We start from the raw sequence: 24969 nt of genomic DNA on the forward strand, positions 1-24969 counted from the left end.
ATTCTTTAATAAGAATCGATTATAATCACGCGACATAAAGAGAAGTGACAGGGTCATGAAATATTAGAATAAACCCAATCGTACGATCATTTATTTATCTCGTGCAAAGTACAGAGAAAAAATAAAGATGTTCGAATCTATTGCGTATAATTATCATCTTAATTTGTACTTTATGTACGTAGAGATATAGATATTTTTTATTTTGGATCGTTTTTATTATTATTATTTTCTTTGTTTTTTTCTTTTTTTAATTTTTTTTTTTCGGCTTCAATCAAACGCTATGAAACGTTTTGGAGATCCGAATGAAAATTGAGGTACATGCATGCGTACATAACGCGTAAGCAAACACGTAAGTCTACATAAATAAAGTAACTTACAAATGACTAGTACTGATTATTTAATCGCATATATATACACGATCGTTATTGCTTTCTTTTTCAAATTCGATATCCGTGTCCTTTCTCATTCTATTGCGAATGGTGGTTCATCGTTGGTAGACAAATAGAATCTGCCTCGTAATCTGACATAAAAGGAACATTTAATGTTTAGACTTTCGGAGATTTCAAGGAAAAATATAATAAACAAAGTCTTACGATGTGGATGCGTATTCTCCCATCAAGACAATCGGATTGTAATTGCAACAACCGTCCTTATATTTTTCCCAACTCTCACAGGTTCTTGCCTTAAATCCTGCAGTACTACCGATGCTCTCTGTCATGAATTGATGTGCACGAGAATGACTGCAATAGGCTAAAAATAAAATATAAAAAGAAAAGAAAAGAAAATATAAACGTATATACAATATATGAATAATTTAAGTAAAGTTTCAATGACATAGTAACTTTTCATATTTTTAACCATTCAAGATACTAACTGATCGTTGGTAAGAAAGAACATCCAGGTTGTGGGAATTCACCATTATTGGGATAAAAATCAGCATGACCTAAAGGTGCTAAAAATCCAAAAGCTGGTCCACTAGTATGTATAACATCGACGAATTGTGCATCCGTAGGATCCAATCGAAATTCTGGATCAACGATTCCTGAGATCGTTTCAAAAAGAGGACTAGCAGGATCCAGACCTATGACATCGTGATAATTTTTATCGGAATCATGATAAATAATTTATACGTATATCTTACCAGTTATTCGGCCGATACGACCATCGAGATAAGCCCCAGCAAAACCTGCTACATGCGAACCCAAGCTATGACCGCTAATATGAACGTCCTTGTATTCGAGATTCGATTCTCTGTTAAGAAATTCGAGAAAATCCCCAAAGAATTCTCCTACTTTACGTGTATTGTTAGCAGCCACAGGATAAACATCTGCTGCCAATATACCCCAACCAACGACTATTACGTTCACATCTTCGTGTAACAAGTAAGCTAAAAAAATATTTATTTCCTTTCGATTATTATTTTACATTCCAAATCTCATTTCGTTGATATTCCTTTAAAAGAAAAAAAGAAAAAAAAAGAAAAAAAAAGAAAAAAAAAATGAGAGAAAAATCGAAGTCCGCTTTCTTTCTTTCCTTTTTGTTTCTCTTTTCTCGAAATTACGTCAAGTGAGCTTGGAAATATGACTACACGCGAAAGAGCAAAAGTGTTGTAAAACGATCAATTAATGCGTTATCTTATTGACCCTTGAACCTGGCGACGTCCGATTCCGTGTTTACCGAAACGATTTGACCATGATTATCATGAAATTTCTCTAACTTCTCTTCAACGTTGTGATATTCTAGAAAATCCTTTAACATCTTCCATTCATTCTCTTTTTCTCTCTCTTTTTTTTTTTCTTCTATCTTATTAATAATGTCTTACCGTCTATGAGTCCTCGTACCCATGCTTCATTACCAGTGTCGCTAAATCCATGAACGATAAACTTCGTTGGACGACTTTCATTAAAGTGAGATGCATAAAGGACTTCTGTATTATTCAAGAATAATTGTTCCTCGCCGAAAGGATTCTCCCTATATAATTATATAATTATTTAACCATTAAGATTTACATTTTAACGAACGATTAAATAATCCCTATATAGATCTATCATAATTATATTCATTATATCATTGATCATTTTCTCATGTAAAAATAATATATCGAAACTATATCGAAATATAAATTATTTGCATGAGTAAAAAAGTTACTTTTTTTTTTTTTTTTTTTTTTTTTTTTTTTTTTTTTATATATAAAAATGAAATACACACTTCTGGTTTAATTATTTTCTAAGTAAGAAAATTAACGGGACGCCAGTCGAACATTTATTTTCATTATTCGAGTGGCGCCTCGTTTTATCCTCCTTTTCGATCGGGACAATCGGCATGAGATGAAATGAAAAAAGAAAAAGAGAAAGAAAAAGAAGAAGAAGAAAAAGAAGAAGATGAAGATGAAGAAGCAGAAGAAAAAGAAGTGGAGGCGCGTCTGAGATATTTACGCATGGGTGATAGCCAATCGAGCGTCAGCGCTGAGAATAGAATGCGGACGCTTTCTGATTGTACGTATCATTTAAAAAATTAATGCTTCGTTTATAGCAACGCATAACATTGGCTCCGCACCGGCGAAAAATTTCTCCTATCGATCGATCCACGACAAGAAAGGGCAAACGCGCGAAGCTTCGACCTCGCGACTTTTTATAGTTCCTGATCGAGTAATATGCAAGGTATAACGCAAATATTATTTTTTCATTCATTATATTATTAAATTTTACGGGTATTAATATAAGCGCGATGTAATAACCACTAATATGGTGTCTATATATGTGTGTGTGTGTGTGTGTGTGTGTATGTGTTTGTATGTGAAATAATAATCGATGTTAATTTTATACTTTGTTTTTTCTTTTTTACCTCGAATTTATCGTAACGTATAAAAATAATAATATATCGTATTATTATACCTGGTATACAAATTAAACGTTGCTGGTTCTCGTGTTGCCTTAAAAACCGACTTGATGACCGTTTCCACGTCGTTTAATAACGTGTTTTGCGGATGCGCGTACGCTGTAAATCATGAGAAAATATTAATGATAAACTTTCGACCAATTATATATTCTAATCTTTGATATTACGAACGCGCATAAAGTATGTCTCAATATGTTAAAAAATCTAATTATGTCGTGTGTTTCACACTCTTTACCTGATACGAAGGCGGTCGCTAAAAGAATGTAGGATTCAACAAGTGACATGTCTACTTGTGCGATACCACTCGACGTTGCACTGGATTACTACTGCAGTCGGCTTAATGGCGGGGCGCCATTCATCCTACATGATTTCTTGTCTGTGATGTACGATAAAACCCGGAGCCTCAGTCATTAGCTTAATTAATTACGACAGACACTCGAGTCTCGTTGTAAACGCAAGTTCAGCGATTAGTTATCCCCACTTTTCACGCGTTCTCAAAATTATATTCTGCTTCTATGGATCTTCGATGAACGAATAGCTTTATAACGAAATAAAATTAGAGGACGAAATGACATTCGCGATTAGTAATCACAATTTTAGATGTTTTAATCAACATTCCGATAATGTAATCCAAGTATGATATAGCGAAATACTTTTTACTACTTTACTTCTATAATTTTCTACAATTATCTGCGTCTTCTTTGGAAATAATTCGTATTTATAAATATGAATATATATTTTATTATATATTTTATTTTATATATAAATATTTTATTACTTATATATAAATATATATATATATTTATATATATATATATACATATATATAAATTATATGTTCCTAACAATAAATGGTAATGTTAAACTGTTGTCAATTTTAAATTATTTATAATATTGATTTATACTTCAGTTTTTCATTACATTTTATATATACAAGATACTTACTATAGTTGTTTTGTGGTAGTATTCCAGAGATTAAATATTTTTTATTTTTTTTTCCTCTGATAATTTACTTTCACTGTTGATTGCGTCTTATATTTTTCGAATTTGTATTTTCGCGCGTTCATTGAAAGATGGCGCCCTTTTGCCATATGTGATTTGATGTTTTACCGTCAAATATTTCTAGGATCAGCTGTGATGTGTCAAATATTATGGGTATTTACAATGTTCTAATTTCCGGCACATTTAATTCGATAAATATTTCTCTAAATTAATATAACTTAAGTCCCTTTATATCTTGTGTAAACGTATAAATAATAAGCTTATATTAAAAAATGTAAAATTTGTTTTTAGGGAAAAAATAGGGTTAGGAATATCGTCAAAAAGAATAACAGTGAGGATTTTTTCAACTGTCGTTGCGAATAAGGTACAAAAGAAGGGATTAAAAATATGCATTCGTAAAAAATGCGATATATCCTAACGCACAATGTCTCCTGAACCTACTCAAGAACCAATAGAAGAAAATTTAAATGTACCTAATTTGATCATTGATACAAGGATGGCAACAGATTCTGACAGCGAAGATGAAGACGTTGGAATGGCAGGATATATGCCATTATCCCAATTACCTACTGATAGCGATCTTATATTAGAGGACGATGAAGTTTGTAATATTATATTTTGAAATATAAATAATAATTATATTAATATATATACTCAATTGATTTTATTATCATTTTTATATTCATAATGAGTATTTTCAGGATGACGAATGGATATCTCAGACTGGAGAAACAAATCATGCAGTACCTGTATCATTAAACGATTCACAGCAGGTAAAAATATTTATATTTAGAAATTATTACTTAATTGCCTAATCAATTTATCTATAAACATTTTAGACATGCCTTAGCGAAACAATAGAAGTATGGTCATCTCCATCTAATAGATCTAATATAGATATGGATGCAGATAAAATTAATCAAGTAAAATCAATGATGGCAACTTTCACATTACCGTCCACAGCAATTCCAGAATGGGCAAATACCATTTCTGAAGAAGAATGGAAAGAACAATTAATCGATCGTATAAAAGAGATGCAAAATAAAGAAAAATGAGGCTAAATAGTTTAATAATTTTTACATATTTTACATAAAATTATATTTAGAAGATCAAAATTCTACGACACATTCATTATGATATAGTTAATGAAATTTATTTTTTAAAATACAATATTTCTTGTGTCAAATATAAGAAAATTTACTTTTTAATATGTGCTATATTATGAATAATGCATGTTACGTGAATATATCCATAATTTGTGATGTAATAAACTATATTTAATTCTAATCTTAATCTGATAAATACTATTACCATCAATAATTACATTATTTCGTATATATTGTTTACCTCTCTCATTTCTCATTAATATTTCATTTTAATCCATGTTCATATGACATAATTATTGTTCATATTAACATAAACAAGTTCATCTACAACTATACTTAAAATATATATATATAAAAAAAAAAATATCGTAATAATAATAATATTGTTAAAAACTTATAATTCATATCCAGAACTAATGGCAGCAGTTTTCGTAGCATTTAATTTCATACGTAATGTTGCAATATCGTCCTCTATTTTTATCAACTTTCGAAATTTCTATAAAACAAATCAAATTTACGTGCCGTTATCATATTGTGTTGACAATATGTTGATGAGGTATCGATAACATACCTCTGAGGTAGTTCCAGGTGTAACACACCATATATAAATCATATAGGAGGGAATACACATCATAGAAGATAAGCCACACAAGCATCCCAAAAGATGACTCCACCATGGATATTCGTATGTAAGATATTTAACAGGAACAAATTGGATAATATTAAAAATGAAGACTCCCTATTTAAAGATAAATTATTGACATTAAATCTTAGCCCAAAGTTATATAAAAGAATTATTAGTTGCAATAAATCGTACCACACAAACAGCTGGTGTTGTGAATAGCCAACATATCTTCCACCAATAACAAGGGTAGTAACCGATCATATCTCGTATACCATCGTAAAATCGATTAATTCCGAATGCCCACGATACAGCGATGCATTCGAAAAATATCAAAAATAGAAGACAAAATCCACTCACCGCGTAGGAATCCAAAAGTTGAAACACATACATTCCTCCCTAATATCAACATTGACAAATAAAATGTATGTTCAAAGTGAAATTCATGTTATATTGCATTTTCTATTATTTTTATTTTTTCTTTTTTCTCTTTTTCTTTCTACACTCTAATGCTTACTTCGGTTATGCATAATAGACCAATGAGATATGAGATAAAACAGACGAAAGCGATAAATATTTCTTTGCGTTTTCTTAAAAGTTTGGGCCATTCGTCAACAGCAGCAGTTATAAAGCCTTCGACGGTACAAAACTGTTGGAAAATATTTTTCAGATAATATCTTTGAAAATATATAAAATATTAATAACAAATTTTTCATTACCTGACTATCCAAGCCAATCAATAAAAGCATAATGAAAAATAAACACGACCAGATCGATGCTCCCGGCAATTGAAGTACTGCCGAAGGATAAACTAAGAAAGCTAAACCTGGACCTAATATAAAGAAATCAAAAGTGAAATCAAATTTGTATTAGAAATTAATTGAATAAATTTAAACAAAATTACCGGAAGCAGCAACGTCCGCAACTGGTTTTTGTTGTTCGTGTGCCATAAAACCCACTACAGAAAATATGACTACACCACTGAGTATACTTGTACATGTATTTACTGTACATACTATAAGAGAATCTCTGCAATCAAAGAACACGTTAATTATTAATATGATAACAATTTATAATATTATATAATTAATTGTAAAATAAAAGATCATATACACGTATACACACATACTTATAAACATTATTATTATATTTGTTGTAACTTCCGAGCGCAACAAGAGCACCCAGTCCTAATGCGTAAGAGAAGAATATTTGCGTCACTGCATCTATCCATACCTAATTATATATTGAAAAATAAAATTAAAATTATTTAGAATTATAATACTGTAATAAATCTAAATGAATTCTTTTCGATATACCTCTGGATCGCCAAGTTTACTAAGATTTGGTGTAAAATAATATTTCAGGCCTTCTGTCGCACCTGGCAGTGTTAAGCCTCTTATCAATAAAACTGTCAGCAATGCGTATGGAAACAAGGACGTGAAATAGACGACCTGTAAATACGTATAGTAATGAATAATATTATTATTTTTTAAGCGATTATTTTTAATTAATCTCACATAATCTTACTTTTCCCGTCCATTTTACTCCTTTCCAAATACAAAAATAACACATGATCCATACTATAGCCAAAGTACCTGCTAATTCCCATCTAATTCCACCCACATTATCAACGCCAGAAGAAATTTGAAGAGTGCGCCTCCTTTTATGGAGAAAAAAATATTAGATATTATAATATGGTATAAAGAAAAATTCTTATAAATTAATTAAATGAACTAAATTAATTTACTTACTCCCAAAATTCTTTTACTGGATCATTGAGAAGTGTATGACTGAAGTTTCCGATCGAAGTAGCGCATATCGTGTCCTTTTCGTCTGGCCAGCAAATCGCTTTAAGACGATCTATGGGGGTGATGCAATAGTTTGTATTCCATGAATTGCCGCAATTTCTCCATGGAACATCTTTCAAAGAATATTTTAATTAATGATCATATCGTAAAGAGCAATTTTATAAGCATATTATATATATATACACACATATTTACCTGATTGTAGAGAAACTAACAAATAGAATAGTGCCCATGCCAGTATAATAATGTAATAAATATTTGTCCAGCAGGAGAGCACGCAGCTAGCATATCCAATACCTAAATTTTATATACCTTATTTTAATAAGATCGTAAAATGAATTTAATAATAATAGATCTAGAATTACGTTAGCAAATATATAATTATACATAATAAATATATTTCGATCTCTTTAAAACGCTAACAGGAAAATTAAACAATTACGAAAATGAGTTATTCTGACCTTTAAAAATCGGAGCTATTTTAAAGACACCAAGGCCACCTATGGTCATCATTTGTCCCAAGGATAGTTCCATTAGAAACATGGGTATACCGGCGAGTGCCAAAGCAATGAAATAAGGAACCATAAAGGCACCACCACCATTTTTGTAACAAAGATAAGGAAATCGCCATACATTTCCTAAACCGATGGCAAGACCCACAACCGATAAAATGAATTCCACCTTGGAGGACAAGAAAAGAAATTAGGAGTGATGTACGCACAGAGCTCGTCATTTTTAACGTAAGAAATATCTTCGTTCACTAATCAGAACTTGATGATCCGATGTACACTGTAGTAAATCACCTTGCTGCTCCATGATCCTCGATCAGGTAAATCTTTTCTTTCCTTCACAGCTGAGGACGATTGTAGACATTCAATAGCTTCGAATCGGAAATCTTGTTCCTTACCACCGTTCGGAACTCTCACAGGTGGTTCGGAAAAAAGGGCTTTCAGTTCCTGCACAGGATTCACTGGATTAACCTGGTTCACTGGATTCACCGGGTTCCTTGAAAGAGGGCTGGTGGACCTGTCTACCTTAGACCGTCCAGCCTTACCGGTCGAAGGCATTATTGTTTATCCAGCGAGCGTTTACAAACAACGCTATTCACCTCATCATATTTACACGTCTACGAATCTGCGAATTTGATTTGATATTAAAAAGAAAGAAGAAGGGGGAACTTAAAGGGACACTTAAATCGTTTTAATGATTGAATTTGCGCGTTCACGATCGATATACCGCGCCCTTCGTACTTTGCCCATTGTTGCTCGAGTGAAAAATTGAAGGGATTATTATACGGTAAACGATCCGGTGAAAGACAATTTGGTCTCGCGTTTCGAGGTCTTAAATATTCAGCGGTCATCGTCGTCACGTGAGACGCATCTGTACAAGGGTCTTGATGATGATGGATGACAGACAACGAGCCACTTCCGGGAATCACAACGTTTGATCAACGTTGTTCCCATCAACCAACCTTGTCCTATTTTAGGCGAACGATTGGCGAAAGAAACATTACCCTAAAAAAATATTCTAACGGTAGATCATTTAGATATAGTTTAATCGCGTTAGATCGTTAAAGAATGAAAATGTTATCCTCTACAATATCGAAATTAATACGATCAAAAGCCATTAGTATATTCTTTTCATTCTCTATTCTTACACAATTTTCTAAACAAATAATACTTACAAGAGATCTACTCTTGTAATTTCAATATTAATAGCTATTGATCATACATTGATTTTTTGAACTTTTTCATTATACGTAATAAACTACGGATGTAGTCAAGCTTATACTTCCCCCACCTTATCCGCCTTAGCCGACTCCCTTAACAAACTATTACAACTGCTAATAATGTAAATTGCACGATCAATCATCTTAACACTTCAAATTGAAAATCTATAGAATCTATTCTTCTTTCGTTATCGTAATATTACAATCCATATTATCCATCCATCGTTGTGTTAGTATCGTGAGCGCGCGTCTGACCAAAATACTTTGATCACTCGTATTTAAATAGTACAAGGAATAAGCTCTAATCCTATAGATTATACTTTTTATTTTATCATGATGCCGTGAAGATAAAACAATACGTAATATAATGATAATTACGTGATCGAACATGAAAAAAATGGAAGCGCGCAATTTATATATTCGTTGGTGCGCGAAGAAAGATACAAAAAAAAAAAAAAGAACAAAAGAAGAAAAAGAAAAGAAATGAAAAGAAACCCAGAAAATTACAATATGTAACGTACGTACACGTCGCGTTACTTGAGTTTCACACAGGATAAGTTCACGTATGAAGAGCGTAGAGATTTCTGGTGTACCCTGCAGATCTACCCCACAATAGCGTTCAGTCCCCCAAGCACCAACACACTTATCGTTTCATTCAACAAATTAGTGCCACAGTGTCAATCTATATTTAGTTTCTACTATGTATACGCTATCATATATGTATATATATGTATATATATATATATATATATATATATTGCATATAAAGTGTATGTGATGAAAACTCTGATTAATCATATCGATCTTTGCAAATTTCTTTCAATCATTTCAAAGATGATCCTTGCAATTCGTTTCAAAGATGACAAGTGACTACATTTATTGCTTCCTATTTTCTACAAATAAAAACAAATATTCGTAATATGATTATTAAATTTTGAATTCTTTATAATACATATCACTGCCATATAAATTCTCTACAGACTATCTGTTTCATATATATCGCTTTTGAATGTATTTTAGTATTATTACTTTTCTTAGAATCTTCGAACAGTTATGTTGGGTAATTGATAACTGATAAGTTTTTAAATAACTATATTTCGTTAACTTTTTTTTCTTTTTCCGATTTTTTTTTTTTTTTTTTTTTTTTTTTTTTTTTTTTTTTTTTTTTTTTTTTATATATATATATATTAAATACATTTCATTTATATCTACTGCCACCTAGTGTTGCAATATAAAAGCAACTTGATCTCTTGTAGATATACAGGCTAGGTCAAAAGTTTCTTGATGATTTTAAAAATCAATTATTCTATTTCGACTAATGTTTTTCAGCTAACTATTTTGCAAATTGTAAAATTGTAAGTTTAACTAGAAGCTTAAAAAATTTTGGAAAAGAGTAATCGATTTTTAAAATCAATTAGAAACTTTCGATCCAATCGTTATAAAATTGAATTGTGAAAGTGTAAAATAATTTTTATACAATCTCATAATATAAATTTCTTAATAGGATATTTCAAAGATTATAAATATTATCATTATTAAATATAATAATTCTGATATTTATATATAAAAATGTGATATAATGTTAAATTAACGTTTATACGTTTATTTTATATAAATCTATGAAAGAAATGAATCATTATTATTATGAATCCACTTATCTTATTTACGTGTTATTCAATGTAAGATTTTTTTTTTATATTATCTTGATATTAACGTTTAGATAATCTAAATCAAATCTACGTCATTACTTGTGTTAACGAATCGACGAATTACATTTATAGATTCGCCTATTCAGATTGAACTATTACAAAGAAAGATTTATTTTATAGTAAACTTAAACATATATCAAAATAGATAAGAAATGATATCTATCAATAAGACGTCATCTATATATTTATTAGCGCGTATTATTTTTCATTACAATGCAAAAAAAAAAGAAAAAAAAAAAAAAACATACGGATAAGAAATATTAAAAAGAAGTTTCAAATTTTAAGAAAATGAAAATGTTCTTTCCGTCTGTATTATGATTTGATAAAATATTTTTTGACTTTTATAAAAGGATAATTTTGAGTGGATCGTAAAAAAGGAAAAAAAAAAAAAGAGGAAAAGTGAATAGAAAATTTCTTATAAAATTTTTAAGATAAATATCCGTAAAAAGAGGAATGCACTTGATTATCATCAGAGTGTAAACTAATGCAACCAGTGCAACTTGGATCAAAGCCGAGTATGGCGTCACTACGGTAGTCAAGTGAAATGTCAAAATTGCGGAACATGAGTATATACACATTCGGTTAATGCTCGATCTATCTAAAATTCTCGAAAGTTTTCGACGTAACGACATCATATCAAGTGTTTTAACCAACGCATCTCAGTGAATCTTGTTGGCATTGTTGTTTAATTCAACGAACCGATAATTTATCGATATAAAAATATCAAAGGATTAACAATATATTGTGAGATGTTTGTGCATTCCCAGCTGATAAGTTTTGACATATTTGACAGTAGTGTAATTGCATAATTGTGTCCAGTAGCGTGTTCTGATGAACAATTGTATATGATTTAATAAGAAAGCCATAACAGGATGGCAGAACTGGATGATCTATATCATTCAGATCAGTACCTCGGTCCAGAGACGCTTACTGATCTTTGCTTCAAACTAATTTGTGACAATCTTGATATCATTTCGGTCAGAGGCAAGCATGGTCATCGTACTCTACGCAAAGGGCTTGCGTTCCCTGCAGAAATATGTCATAAATTTATTGAGTATATGCAACAAAGTGAAACCAGGAGAAACGATGACAGTTTCTTTTCTATCTTCAAAGATACAACAGCCACAAGACTAAAACGTGTTAAAATTATAAGTTGTAGTTTAACAGATGCTTCTGTTCAAACATTAATGAAGCATAAACTTACCGATTTAGAACTCACAAATTGCACTAATTTAACAGTTCTTTCTATTGAACATGTGAATGCTAATTCTGAGAACTTACGTAGCCTAGTATTTCATGGAACTTCAATGATTATACCACCAAGACTTACATTTGGTAATAAAAACACATATAATTACATTTGTTTACATTTTTGATAATGATGATTAATAATACGATAATAATATCCTAACGATGATATTATATATTTATAAATGCATATATTATTTTTAGGTAGAGATGATGATTGTCCTGTTGAACACTATGAGCGTGGTTATGTATTCAAAACACCAAACTTAAGGCGTTTAGCATTAGGATATGTTGGTATTCCAGAGAGAGAGTATAGTTTACTTTTGGCAGGCTTAACAAATTTAACACATTTGGATTTATCCAATTGTTTTGGACTACTGAACTTTGATTTTTATGATCATGTTCCAAATTTAGTATCATTAACATTATACGATGTAAAGGTCAATGGTAATCCAATAGCATTTTTTAATAACATATGTCACTTAAAAAAACTTAGGTATGAAAAAGTTTTTTTTTTTTTTATGTAAATTAAAAGGATTTTTAACCGAGTAATTATTCTAATTGTGAAAACTTATATTAGGCACTTGGATATCTCGCAATCCAATTTCAAACAAGGACAATTTGAACATCCTAATAGAATTTTAAGATGTATAGTATCTGGATTGCCTGAGTTAGTTTCTCTAGATATTGGAGGCACTAATCTTGCAGGCAGAGGAGTTGCTGAGCGACCTCTTGATACAGTCTTAGAAGATTTGACGAATAATGCTCTTTGCGACATACCGGGTCTTGCGTCTCGAATTCATAAACCGCTACAATTTTTAGGTCTTTATGGAACTGCTCATGCAGCTTGTAAAAGACACGATATACCAGCAAAAGTGGTATGTATTGTTAAAATTCCATTGAAGTTTTACATAAATGTCATTGTATTAAATAAATTGTATGGCATAATTGTAGGTAGCAGGAGACGCAAATGAAGATCAAATATTAATTGCTGCTCATGTTTGTATGAACAACAAACAGGAATTATTACAAAAAGTACTGAGTGATCTGTATCATGTATTTAGATATGAAAATTGTCAAAGAATGGATCAAGCTCTTCGTACTGTATTAGAAGCAATGGAAAAGCATCCATATCAAAAACATATACAAATATCTGGAAGGTAGTAAATCTTAATAAGCCCATGTATCATCTTTTATACAACATTTGAAACTTAAGAGAATTTCTATTACAGTGCTACTTTATTTTACATAGTAAAAATGAAGGAAAAGGGAGAACTGGTTGTAGGAGTTAGGAAAAGAATTATTAGCACTTTATTGACAGGAATGAGTCTTCATAGAGACGAAGAAACTATGATGCGTAATGGTTGTTTGGCATTGTGCCAATTTCGTATACCTCAAGACGTGGTTAGTACTTTTCCTATCTTAACTGTGTCCATGTGTTTCTTTCACTTGATTAGAAACAAAACTTTATAAATATCTATGGAAAACAAAAAAAAAAATTAGAAAATAATAACAGTACAAATGTTATATTTATAGATGTTCAATTATGAAGCATTAGTGAAAGTGCTCTTACATTCTGCTAAACATGCACAGCCAGAAGGATTTGTACAACGTATTGGAATATATTTATTAAATTCTCTAGCTTGTCAAGTTGAAGGCAGAGAAAAGTGTCTTTTAGGAAAATTAGGTTGTGTTAAAACAATGCTTGAATTAGTCGAATATAGAGTAGAATCTAGAATATTTGATGATGTGTTGGAAGTAGCATGGTCTACAATGTGGAATATGACAGATGAAACAGCTATAAATTGTCAACGATTTTTAGATGAAAGAGGAATGGTACTCTTTCTGAAATGTGTAAAGGTATGTACTTTAATATTTCTAATATTCTGTATAAATATAAAAAACATTTGACATAATTATTATTTTTTCTATAGCGATATCCTGGAAAGGAGGAATTATTGAGGAACATGATGGGTTTATTAGGTAATGTCGCCGAAGTAGATTATTTGAGAGTACATCTTATGCAACATCGATATGTATGTGTTTTTGCCAACTTATTACGTTCTAACAGTGATGGCATCGAGGTATTATATTTTATTAGATATTTAATATATTTTATTGTTCTCTATCGTTAATATATATTCTCTATAATAATAGGTATCCTATAATGCAACTGGTATACTCGCACATATGGCATCTGATGGTGTCGAAGCTTGGACTCTTGATAAACCTAGACGAGATGAAGTTTTAGATTTTATGGTCCAAGCTATCGAAAGATGGGATTTATCTGCAGAACGTAACATTAATTACCGTTCATTTTTACCCTTATTACGTTTGCTGGATATATACCATACTCCGGAATGTCAACATTGGGCTGTATGGGCACTCGCCAATCTTACCAATGTTTATCGTACGTATCTGAGAATATCTTTCTTTTTCTTTTCTTCTTAATTTTCTTTTTTTTTTTTTTCTTTTCTTTTCTTTTTATATAGAAAATAATTTCTCCCATAAATTAATATTTCTTATGAATTTTTGTTTATTTTGTTAAAACAGCACACAAATATTGTTCATTAGTTATAAAAGAGGGAGGAATAGAAAAACTGAATGCTCTTAAAATAGATCGAAGGCCGTACGAAAGAATTAAAGAACTTGCGACAATTGTGATAGAAAATTGCTGTTAAGATAACAGTCGTTCCGAATGATGGGAATTATCATCAAGCACATTCAGATGCAGAGTATAGCCTTGATGGTTACAAAAAATTGTCATTAATATGATTCATGTGCAACATTATTGAATACAGAATGTTCAATCGTAGTATAGAGATTTAAAGCTAACACAACAATTGATGAAAGTGTGTGGTGATTTTATATCCGTAGTAACTATCATACAAAAAAAACAAAAAAAAACAAAAAAAAAAAAAACAACACAAGAAAAAAACAAACAAAAAAAAAGCCAAAAAAAAACACAAAAAGAAAAACCAGAAAAAACGATATGCAGAGACGAAACGTAATAAGATGTTACCTTATCCCAGTGATATTCTTACAGATAATATTTAAAAAAGAAAAATGAAAAAGGAAACAAATAATTGCTTAAATATAGCAAAACATGTTGCGCTATGACAATTTATATAGCGTGTTGTTAATTCGTTAGCAAAACTCCAGATATTTATAGTTTTTATTATTACTATTCACTATTAATAATCTATCTTTGAATCAGAAATTATTTTTATCAATGTACATAGTTATATCCTGTATCATAAATTGAATCTCTGAGATAAGATGATTGTGACTACCTAATATTTCTATTTTTTGTTTCACAAACATTAGATCTCGCATAACTGTGTATAACAGTTGTACATTGGCGTTATCTTATGTAATTCAATAGTTTAGCTTTGATCACTCAGCTGCTGAAATATTGTCTACAAGCACTGTGTAGATATTATTTATTAAATAACTTGAATAAATAAAGAGACTTAAAAATAAGAAGCATGTTAATGTATGTCACTGTAAATAGAGCTAAAGTGCCGGGAGTAAAGTGAAATAGATTTGTATGTTTTTGTATATTATCGTTATGAGAGACCTTACGAAAAAGAAAAAGATAGGAAAAGAAAAAAAAAAAAAAAGAAAAAAGAAAAAAAAAAGGAAAGAAAAAGCGCCCATACTGCTGACATCAATTGCTTAATCAAATTTTCTCATTATCAATAGAGAACATGTAACCCTAAAAAATAAGCTCAATAAGTAAATGTTTTCCATGCTCAAATAATCAGCCAGCTATTTCTACAATAAGCATTAAATAAATGATATAAATGTATAATGAATGTGAGAATAATTTTGGAACTATTCTGTGTATAATATAAGTTCATATGAGACTGAATTGTGTGTCTTATTTTTTTGTTTTCTTTTTTTTTCTTTCTTTCTATACTTCCCATCTATTCTCCCACCTAATCTCTCCGTATCGACGATTTGTGTATATATTAAATTATTTTGATTAATTAATAATTAATTCCTTGAGAAAAACATACAATTTTGAATATATCTATTTATCGAGCTAAACAATCGAGATTTGTACCGACCTATCGATTAAATCAATCTGATAATACGCGTGACATTGAAGATCTAATCGTATATATAAAAAAGGATGTATAAAAGAATATACCTTATGGCATATTCTGTTTCTTTTTTTTTTATCGCGATATCGACAAGGAGACGATATAAGCTGAAAGAAAAATAAAGACTTCGTTTGTATCATTTCCGGGAGGCGGTTAAAGAACTTACTTCCGGTTCAATTCCTTAATTCCGCATGGTGGCCGGTGGACTTGGTAGAGGTGGGACGCTACAGCATAGAGAGGCAGACATTTTATTTTCGAACGTACATCGTACTACATCCATTGGCACGTTCAGGAGAGCTTAAGCTCGAAGTTCATCAAAAATATCATCAAATAATACTTACAAATCAACTAGATCATCTCACATTTTAAAAAAGGTAATGATACTATTATATATGATTAAATATAATCGTTTCTCGTGAACATATCGAATTTTACAAATGTAGCCATTTAGTCGCGCCAAACGATAACGATTTTATCGATTTGCGTACTATTAAGTTTCTAATGCTTTTAAACAATAGTTCACATTTCTTCTATATCTAAAAGCTTAGAAACTTACGAATTAAAAAATATACTTTGTGAAGATATATAAAGCAACGAGACTGTTCCATTCTATACGTGATTTCGGGCACTTTGGGAAGCATCGAAGGTACAGATTTTTTATGACGTTACATCTCGTAAACGTGGTCATTACAACGGGATGATTCATTTTTCTTTTGCTTTTTTTCCTTTTTTTTTCCCCCTTTGAAAACGTTAAAATGAATATCAACAGTTTATTAAACACAATTATCTAATAATTATACGTAGATTTGGTGTATAGTGCGCAAGTGTGTGTACGTGTGTATGTGTGTATCGGCATCCATATATGTAAAAATGCGCGTGCGTTACCTAGAATGGCGTGGTATGTGTACATAGATAGCACAACTTCTGAATTATGATTCCGAATTCACCTTGGTACTCTTTTCTACATTTTATATATATGTACATATATGTATATATATGTATATTACATTTTATATATATATATATGTGTGTGTGCGTGTGTGTATGTGTGTGTATATATGTGTGTGTGGGTGATAAAATATATGCCTGTGACTATACTTTTCAGCTATTTTGTTTGAGACATATTCATTTTTTATTCATATACCAATGAACAATATCAACGAACAAAAATGAAAATGTTAAATATACAATTAAAAAATATTTATTATTCTAATATATTTGACTTTCATTGACTTTCCTTCAGTTAAGATATTCTATAAACATACCCGTTTTGTTCATAGACCATTGTCATCATATCTGACTTCTGTAACTCATCAGTATACTAAAATGAGTTACGGCTACAACAAATACAGGTTAGTAATAGTGTAGATAAGTGTTATAATGAATGCACATCTAAATATTATAAATTTCTATGCCAATTCAATTCTACATTAGTACAATGAAATTAATTCACTTATTATAATTAAATGTAAATTATTCAAATTAAAACTGACTTTGATAACATTGTCCTATTAATATGATTAAATTGAAGAAATTCTATTAAATGAGAGAATAAGGATTTGTCCAAATATATTTAAATGTGCAATATGTTATCGTTATAAGTAAAAAAAAAAAAATATGAAATGAATAATATTTCATATAATATTTATTTGATATTTGATATTGACAGTTCTACTATGAGCTCTCGCGGTCGAGGATTTAGTTCCCGTGGAGGTAGTTCATACAGAGGTCGAGGAGGTGGAGGAGGAAGTGATTGGGGTGGAGGATCTACCGGAGGAAATATGTCAAATAGAGGAAGTTATTCCTCTTCGAGAGGAGGCAGATTTAAATATTCTACTACCAGTTATGATTCACGTTCTAAATACAATTCAGGTTAGCCAAATGTTAAAAATAACATTGATTATTACCTATTAAATAGATGAACATTTAGTGACTGTTCTTTCTTTTTTTTTTTTCTCTTTTTTCTTTTTTTTTTTTTATCTTTTTTTTTTCTTCTTTTTCATCTTCATAGGTGGATCTGAAAGATATTCAAGCAGAGGTGGTAGAGGTGAACATTCAAATAGTTATAAACGCCCACGTGTAAGTATTAATTATAAAGAGTAAATATCTTCTTTCTTTTTTTGTTTCTCTCTCTTTTTTTTTCCCCTCTTCTTTTCTTTCTAATCAGATGTTTAATATATCATTTTTTTATATGCATCTTCCTTAGGAATCTTATTCTGGTAGAGATGACCATCGTTCTTCCGGAGATTCCACCCGCAAAAGGATTAGAAGCGATTCTTATCAGGTATGTACATTATGAGGTGATATTAGACAAATTTTAATATAAAAGAAGTTGTAAATAAGTCTTAGGCAGCTCCATTCTGATTCTACAATCCTAAGGTCAAGAAGAAATTACCGGCCTTAAAAGGTCCTCTTCAGACAGTTTCTCGAAATTTAAAAAAAAAAAAAAAAAAAAAAAAAAAAAAAAAAAAAAAAGAAAAAAAAAATATAGTATAACTTGAAACGACTGTCCTGAAAAGTTTTTTTTAAATATAAGTCTATTGAACACGAAAAATTGAACATTAGCTTCTATTTAACTGCAAAACAATTTCAGGACATTCGTCTGTAAAAAGAAAAAAAAAAAAAAAAAAAATTTTTATAAAAGAAAAAGCGGTAGAAAAGGTATTCATAAGATGTCATAATTTCCTTTCAAGCGACGAGCCAACGGCTACTTGAACACCCATTCTTTTTGCGTTGGGACACTACTGGTGGAACACTACGAATGCATCAAATAAAAGATGAAATATATACCTAGATGGTACTTAAATTGTTATCCACGCACAGTCATGAAAGATAACTGAGCGAACAGACGAATAGATGTAGAAGTATGGATTTCATTGTGCTCATATTGCATCAGCATTGTTCTCTGTATATAGCAATATGTGCTATGAAACCGCTATTTCGTGCACAGTTAGAAATCAAATTATTGAAATATTGACAGCATCCCCGCATTGCTCCAACAGTTGATACTGCAAATAATAAACCTACTACCTTATATACGACAGATTTTCTAAATTATATACTTTAAAGGACGTGCGAATTTCTTGACTCTATGAAAAACGCATAGACCTTTCCAATACAGAGAACATGCATCTTATATTGATTCTGATTACTAAAAACTGAGAAGGTTATAATAAGTATCAACTTTTTATATGTCTATGCATCCACTCGTGCATGATCCGAGATATAAACTTCCCAACTATAAGGCATACCGGAAAGGTTAAAAAAAAAATATATATATATATATACATATATATATATCAATGATCGAATATCTATCAAATATTTTTCTCGAGTATTTCGCCCTTCTGAAGACTATGTAGAAGAAAGTACAATCGTATAAAGATCTATCTCTCAATTAGCTTCATTTCATTCCCAAGTTTATATGACAATAATAATCGAACGGCAGAGAATGAAAAAAAAAAAAAAATAATAATAATAAAAAAGGATTTTTTACTATTAATATTATTCTATACGGTGCTGCTCTTTCCTTCAGGAAGTTGGAAAGGTCTATTTCAAAGACTTCTATCTGCAATCTAACAGAATTCACTTGATATCTCAAAGAAAGTAATAAATGCTGGTAATGTAATTTACATTTCTCAAAGATATATATATATATAAAAAAAAAAAAAAAAAAAAATAATAATAATAATAATAAAAAATAAAAAAAAACGAACGAGCGTGAATCAGCAAGAACGATATATTGAACTTCCGGAAAAGTATAAAAAAAAGTTGTTTAAATTATGCAAAAAGAGCAATGTGCAATATTATATGCTAAGTTGAGCGACATTATTTAGAGATACATTAGGGAGGTAAATCTATAAGGTATAAATCGGTGATCCAACGAGAATGGGTGTAGTGACCGTGACGGTACAAGGTTGGATGATATTAAAGTATAAATGATTGGCACTATTGCAAAAGGTAAATGAGGAAAGCTCGAAAGAACCTACGGAAGCTAGATAAGTAATAATTGAAAATGACATTAAGACATACTTCTAGGAGAATGGAAAAAAAAAAAGTCTATATGATAGGAGAGGGAAAGAGGGGAGAGATATATATATATATATATATAAAATATAAATAAATAAATGCATAAATCAATAAATAAAATAAAATAAATACCAAGCATATGTATGTATGTGATAAGAGAGAATGACAGGAATGGAGAAAGAGAGAGAAAAGGGAAGGAGCACAATTGAATTTGATTTGGCAGGGTGGAGGTGGTAGCGGTAGCGGTTCGCAGAGGTACTCCTCGTCGTACGGTGGTTCATCGGCATCGGCTCCATACGATGACAATAAGGGCTCGTCATCGTCGGCGGTTTATGAGGACAAGAGACAGAGCGAACGAGCCTCGTCATATCACCGTTCGGAGGACCGTCATTCGGCTTCACGGAGCTATGCACCTCCGCCACCCCCTCGCATTAGCGAGATGGCGCCCCCGACTCAGAGATACAACTCTAGTCGAGGAAGAATATCGCATCAAAGCTCTAACTACAGAGGTCGCATTTCCACTCGCGGCAGCAGTCGAGGGGGTGGATTTCATCGGATGAGCTCTCGATCGGACGTCATCATGGCTCGCAAGCGTACCCTACACTCGCTCGACTATCGGCGCAAGCTGCTAGGTTCGCGTTCGCGAGACTACATCCAGCGTATGCGCATGACAACTACCAAATTGCGCAGGAGGTAACTAATTAATAAGTCACTTACCAACCGCAATACCGTCCTAGTAGCCTGCTTGCTTATCCGTCAGTACACAAACTGGCTATGTCAATGACCTGAGAGTCACGACGACGATATAGACATGTATAAATGGTAAAAGAAAAAAAAAAAAAAATAATAATAATAAATATATATATATAAATAAACAAACCTGACACAAATGATCGCACGAAACAAATGTTTACATATTGCCGAGAGGCATACTTTTGACAGGGTCGTAATACCGAGGGAATTGATCATAATGTGGTGCGCATAAATACGATGTGTGCGTACCATCCAAATGCAATGTAATTACTTTTGATACGAGAACTAAAAAATACTTGTACTTTATGATGTCATTACTTATCGTTCTTCCACATAGCAGTGACTAAATAAAAAAAAAAAAATAATAAAAAAAAAAGTATAAAAAAAATATAAAAAAAAAAAAAAAAAATATAAAAAAAATAAAATAAAAAAAAATATAAATATATATATAAATATATATATATATATATAAAATGCAGTATAAAAGAACGTTATTTCTAATATATACATATAAGTATTTTAAGACGCGAACATGCGAAACCACAAGAGCACAATGCAATGCAAAAAGGCTGAAATAGTTGACCTTTATTGCAAAACGAAGTGCATTCTCATTATGGGGGATAAGAGCAATGAATACTATCGCGATATTTGCTGTATATCAACTATGAAACAAATTTTGATTGCTGATTAAACGAAAGACAAAGGAAGCAGAACAAAATGAAAGGAAATAATGTAAGTCAAAAAAAAATTGCTGTGTCATTAGTAGCGGTACTACTAGGCTATCCGGAAGTAAAAAGGAGTCAGGATCAGGAAGCAGCATGAAGGACAAGGATAGAGAGATGGCCAAAGCTATTAACGCTGAGTTTTCCGACGACGACGACGACGAAGACGATGATAACAAGAGTAATTGGGATGACGATGAGAAGGTAATTTCGTTAAAAATCTCTACTGGCCTGATCGCCAGGCATTTCATTTCTCAAGAGAAATAGAAACTGTGCCTCACACCGTATATAATACTTTCTAACGTTAAATCCAGCCGCATGAACGGGATGACGAAGAGGAGGAAGATGAGGAAGAGGAAGAGAAAAAGAAAAAAGATGAAAAGAGAAAAAAGGAAAAACAAGAGAGAGAAAGACAAAATACCGAAGATGAAGAAGAGAAAGATGACGAAGTTAAGGAGGACGAGGAAGATACGAAACAGGAGGTAGGGAATATTCTAGAATTGTCGTATTTCCTACGAGACTCTCTAAGCGCTCTCTTTGCTCTATCTCTAAAGCAACCATTTTTTGCTGCGTTGTTATCCTTTAGGACGAGGAAGATGACGGCGATGACGAAGAAAGAGATGAAAATGATAAAAACGAACATGGTAGAAACGCTGATTCGGAGGAATTACCTAGTAGACGTGATGGAAGAAAATTCATCAAATTAAATTGTCCACATTGTGCACATCGTAGCGTTACCTTTAAAGAATATTCTCTTCATCTATATTCTGGACGTCACAGTGCAGCTATGAGACGTATCGCATCTCGACACAAAGCAACTCTTACGCGTATGCGAGTTCTACAAAGACAGGAACAGCGACGAGTAGAAGCACGCGATGCCGTTCGTGGTACATTACCCTCTCGTACCATGTTCTGTCCTATATGCAAATTAAACTATCGTTCTCTAAAAGCAATACATCAATTGTCAGAATCGCATCGTCAAATGAAACGATTCCTCACACCGTTTTGTCGTGTTTGTCGTATTCAATTCAGATCGCCAATGCTCTTCGAAACGCACATGTGTTCTCTCGATCACATAAAGGTAATTTTTCTTTTAAAACTTCAAAATTCATTGATTGTACGTACATATGAAGGTACAATCGAGTTTCGTTTTATCCTTTCAGAGGAAAAGCGTATGGAAAGAAAGAATGAACGCTGGAAATGATGAGGCAGAGGCAGATTCCAGTGGTCCCGAGGAAGACGATAAAGAAGTCAATCTGGACAACTTCATGACTTTAGATTCTGTCGGCGATGTGGATGGTACGGTATAATGATTAATACGCGTCTTATTATATTTTCCTTTGCTTACTCTTTTTTTTTTTCTTTTTTTTTTTCTTTTTTTTTCTTTTTTTTTCCCCCGTTTTCTTTTTTCCTTCCGTTCGTTCGTTTTCTTCCTCTTTTTTTTTCCGTTTTTTTTTTCTTTTTTAGATCTTTGTTTGTAAACAAATAAAATTGTACCTGTTGCAGAGGACGAAGAAAGTAGCGATAAAAAAAAAGAAAAGACGACAGAGGGTGAAAATGTGAGCGAGGCTGAAAAGAAGCCAAAGAATAAACAAATGATTAAAGTGGGAGCGGAATATATAAAACGCGTAGAAGTACAATTTTGCGAGTTGTGTAAAGTTTATCTGCCGCGTAGTGAAAACAGTAAAAGAGCAGTGGCGCTTCATTGTTCCACTCGAAGCCATCTGAAACGGTAAATTATTGTATTATAATAGTCATTATCGCTGTTATAAAATAAAATAAAATAATATATATATATACCAAATAAAATACTTTGAAATTTGGTTTATATATATGTAGGTATGTACGAGATAACGATGATAAAGCGCTACGAAGAGAAGCAGAAAGAATACACCTTCAGTCGTCGTCTTCTGTAAATACAAGTACTAATTCCAACGCTATCAACACGTCCGATACTACAAAAGCTTTAACGAATTCTGAAACGCCTACATCGACGAGTGGTACTCAACCATTGTCTACGAATGGCAATAACAATGGTATGGAAAATGCGAAAATTGTCGAACAGAAATTAAACGCTATTGAAACGGAGAAAAATGCAAAGGTCAATAAAAATGGTCAGGGAGATGAGGACGATGACGATGATTATCATGGCGATGGCGGTGCCAAATTGTGGGATGACGTTGATAAAGATTTAGGTGATATATTGAGAGAAACGGAGCCAGGAACAAAGTCCAGCGATGATGAAGATTCTCGCTATGATCGTTTTCGTAATTCAGACAAAAAACAACAGCAACAACATGGGAAGGAAAAGGAAAGAGATAACGAAAAGATCGAGGGAAACGATAACGAAAGTAATAACAAAAAACAAGATACGAAGATAAAATGTGAAAAAGTGGACATATAATTGTTCGAAAATTTACTATCAGTACGTTTCACTCATACCCTTCTGTTCGTACGTTGTCTTTATATGTGGTTGTCTTTTAATCTGATAACTTGGCGTACAATAGTAGATTGTTAAGTTTTATTTTATATCGTTGAAATACAGAATTGTACGATTACTTAGAGATTACGATGTAATATTTCTCATGTAACTAGTTGAAAGCTATTCTAAGACACAGTCAAGCGAGTTAAGAAAAGTAAATAATTTTGAGATATTGTTTTGGTTTTAAAAACTGAAAAGCTGATAATTTTATTCAGATTATAGAAAGAACATTGCGATCAAGTTTTTAATAACTCTTATTCAACCATAAATGGAAACTAGATATCAAATTGTTTCAATATTATGGTACTAAGCTTGGTTCTTATTGAATTTTTTTTTTTTTTTTTCTTTTTCTTTTTTTGGTACAAGGGCATGTCTGAAATGTACGCTTTACACTATTGTAAACTTCACGATGTTCAATTCCTTTGTAATTCAAAAGTCATTTCATACGCACATGTCTAACAGCAATACAAAAATTATAAAAAAAAATGCTGTAAAAAAAAAAAAAAGAAGAATAACTTTTCATATAAGTATCTCTTAGTACAATTGTGCGAAAAAAAAAAAATAGTGGTTAATTCTTTGTGAGTCCCAGGTATGTGGAGTAACAGAACAAAGAAAAGACGGTAGATATTGATTTTTAATTAACATGTAAATGAGTATATAATAAAATGTCACTGTAGACAATGAATAAATAAACTTAACATTATTAAATACATTCATATTTGTGTTGGATATATTGCAATTTAAAAATATTT

At 31.4% G+C, this 24969-nt stretch overlaps 5 protein-coding genes across 17 annotated transcripts; 3 read left to right on the forward strand and 2 right to left on the reverse strand.

Annotated features, from left to right (window-relative positions):
• Positions 1-73: 73 nt before the first annotated feature.
• LOC124952097 (pancreatic lipase-related protein 2-like) lies at positions 74-3433 on the reverse strand. Its single transcript, XM_047501451.1, has 7 exons — positions 3134-3433; positions 2895-2997; positions 1823-1971; positions 1142-1387; positions 875-1081; positions 594-750; positions 74-520 (listed from the first exon to the last, which is right to left on the reverse strand). The coding sequence occupies exons 1-7, from the start codon at positions 3180-3182 to the stop codon at positions 463-465; spliced, it is 969 nt and encodes a 322-aa protein (XP_047357407.1). The 5' UTR covers positions 3183-3433; the 3' UTR covers positions 74-462.
• Positions 2520-5187, forward strand: LOC124952107 (male-enhanced antigen 1). 2 transcript variants are annotated; one of them, XM_047501489.1, is made up of 4 exons: positions 2520-2660; positions 4192-4501; positions 4602-4673; positions 4740-5187. In XM_047501489.1, the coding sequence occupies exons 2-4, from the start codon at positions 4325-4327 to the stop codon at positions 4953-4955; spliced, it is 465 nt and encodes a 154-aa protein (XP_047357445.1). In that variant the 5' UTR covers positions 2520-2660; positions 4192-4324; the 3' UTR covers positions 4956-5187. The 2 variants fall into 2 exon arrangements, with proteins under 2 accessions (XP_047357445.1, XP_047357435.1); XM_047501479.1 differs by lacking the exon at positions 2520-2660 and adding an exon at positions 3917-4053.
• LOC124952036 (sodium- and chloride-dependent GABA transporter 1-like) lies at positions 4604-9812 on the reverse strand. Of its 8 annotated transcripts, none has more exons than XM_047501390.1 (15): positions 9691-9792; positions 8240-8950; positions 7898-8117; positions 7632-7733; positions 7380-7548; positions 7156-7288; positions 6945-7079; positions 6758-6861; positions 6533-6657; positions 6348-6460; positions 6146-6277; positions 5989-6027; positions 5824-5859; positions 5578-5745; positions 4604-5502 (listed from the first exon to the last, which is right to left on the reverse strand). In XM_047501390.1, the coding sequence occupies exons 2-15, from the start codon at positions 8501-8503 to the stop codon at positions 5401-5403; spliced, it is 1842 nt and encodes a 613-aa protein (XP_047357346.1). In that variant the 5' UTR covers positions 8504-8950; positions 9691-9792; the 3' UTR covers positions 4604-5400. The 8 variants fall into 8 exon arrangements, with proteins under 8 accessions (XP_047357346.1, XP_047357330.1, XP_047357338.1 ...); XM_047501374.1 differs by having other exon boundaries at positions 4607-5502; positions 5824-6027; positions 8240-8570; positions 8687-8950; positions 9691-9791; XM_047501382.1 differs by having other exon boundaries at positions 4607-5502; positions 5824-6027; positions 8240-8570; positions 8908-8950; positions 9691-9776.
• A 1457-nt stretch (positions 9813-11269) lies between these two features.
• Positions 11270-15996, forward strand: LOC124956414 (protein zer-1 homolog). Its single transcript, XM_047512201.1, has 9 exons — positions 11270-12209; positions 12327-12618; positions 12703-13000; positions 13077-13282; positions 13355-13526; positions 13659-13982; positions 14057-14206; positions 14280-14532; positions 14676-15996. The coding sequence occupies exons 1-9, from the start codon at positions 11747-11749 to the stop codon at positions 14801-14803; spliced, it is 2286 nt and encodes a 761-aa protein (XP_047368157.1). The 5' UTR covers positions 11270-11746; the 3' UTR covers positions 14804-15996.
• Positions 15997-16426: 430 nt separating this feature from the next.
• LOC124956396 (protein SHORT ROOT IN SALT MEDIUM 1-like) lies at positions 16427-24929 on the forward strand. 5 transcript variants are annotated; one of them, XM_047512161.1, is made up of 12 exons: positions 16427-16605; positions 17512-17583; positions 17901-18103; positions 18243-18310; positions 18438-18515; positions 20484-20953; positions 21780-21939; positions 22050-22217; positions 22322-22816; positions 22899-23034; positions 23242-23467; positions 23575-24929. In XM_047512161.1, the coding sequence occupies exons 2-12, from the start codon at positions 17558-17560 to the stop codon at positions 24137-24139; spliced, it is 2595 nt and encodes an 864-aa protein (XP_047368117.1). In that variant the 5' UTR covers positions 16427-16605; positions 17512-17557; the 3' UTR covers positions 24140-24929. The 5 variants fall into 5 exon arrangements, with proteins under 5 accessions (XP_047368117.1, XP_047368108.1, XP_047368124.1 ...); XM_047512152.1 differs by having other exon boundaries at positions 16428-16605; positions 21777-21939; XM_047512168.1 differs by lacking the exon at positions 17512-17583 and having other exon boundaries at positions 16428-16605; positions 21777-21939.
• The last annotated feature ends 40 nt before the right edge of the window (positions 24930-24969 follow it).

The sequence above is a fragment of the Vespa velutina genome, chromosome 1, assembly GCF_912470025.1.
Source record: "Vespa velutina chromosome 1, iVesVel2.1, whole genome shotgun sequence".
NCBI lineage: Eukaryota > Metazoa > Arthropoda > Insecta > Hymenoptera > Vespidae > Vespa > Vespa velutina.

What these genes read in the sequence shown, in the direction of transcription:
- LOC124952107 (XM_047501489.1), top strand. Translation starts at nt 4,325, where the DNA reads ATGTCTCCTGAACCTACTCAAGAACCAATAGAAGAAAATTTAAATGTA. An exon ending in TTATATTAGAGGACGATGAA is followed by an intron (nt 4,502 to 4,601) that starts GTTTGTAATATT and finishes GAGTATTTTCAG; the next exon opens with GATGACGAATGGATATCTCA. An exon ending in CATTAAACGATTCACAGCAG is followed by an intron (nt 4,674 to 4,739) that starts GTAAAAATATTT and finishes TAAACATTTTAG; the next exon opens with ACATGCCTTAGCGAAACAAT.
- LOC124952097 (XM_047501451.1), bottom strand. Translation starts at nt 3,182, where the DNA reads ATGTCACTTGTTGAATCCTACATTCTTTTAGCGACCGCCTTCGTATCA. An exon ending in TCGTATCGGCCGAATAACTG is followed by an intron (nt 1,082 to 1,141) that starts GTAAGATATACG and finishes ACGATGTCATAG; the next exon opens with GTCTGGATCCTGCTAGTCCT. An exon ending in GGAGAATACGCATCCACATC is followed by an intron (nt 521 to 593) that starts GTAAGACTTTGT and finishes CTTTTATGTCAG; the next exon opens with ATTACGAGGCAGATTCTATT.
- LOC124952036 (XM_047501348.1), bottom strand. Translation starts at nt 8,503, where the DNA reads ATGCCTTCGACCGGTAAGGCTGGACGGTCTAAGGTAGACAGGTCCACC. An exon ending in GAGTAAAATGGACGGGAAAA is followed by an intron (nt 7,080 to 7,155) that starts GTAAGATTATGT and finishes ACGTATTTACAG; the next exon opens with GTCGTCTATTTCACGTCCTT. An exon ending in GTAAACTTGGCGATCCAGAG is followed by an intron (nt 6,862 to 6,944) that starts GTATATCGAAAA and finishes ATATATAATTAG; the next exon opens with GTATGGATAGATGCAGTGAC.
- LOC124956414 (XM_047512201.1), top strand. Translation starts at nt 11,747, where the DNA reads ATGGCAGAACTGGATGATCTATATCATTCAGATCAGTACCTCGGTCCA. An exon ending in ACGATATACCAGCAAAAGTG is followed by an intron (nt 13,001 to 13,076) that starts GTATGTATTGTT and finishes GCATAATTGTAG; the next exon opens with GTAGCAGGAGACGCAAATGA. An exon ending in CAATCTTACCAATGTTTATC is followed by an intron (nt 14,533 to 14,675) that starts GTACGTATCTGA and finishes TTGTTAAAACAG; the next exon opens with CACACAAATATTGTTCATTA.
- LOC124956396 (XM_047512152.1), top strand. Translation starts at nt 17,558, where the DNA reads ATGAGTTACGGCTACAACAAATACAG. An exon ending in ATTGGGATGACGATGAGAAG is followed by an intron (nt 21,940 to 22,049) that starts GTAATTTCGTTA and finishes CGTTAAATCCAG; the next exon opens with CCGCATGAACGGGATGACGA. An exon ending in GTTCTCTCGATCACATAAAG is followed by an intron (nt 22,817 to 22,898) that starts GTAATTTTTCTT and finishes TTATCCTTTCAG; the next exon opens with AGGAAAAGCGTATGGAAAGA.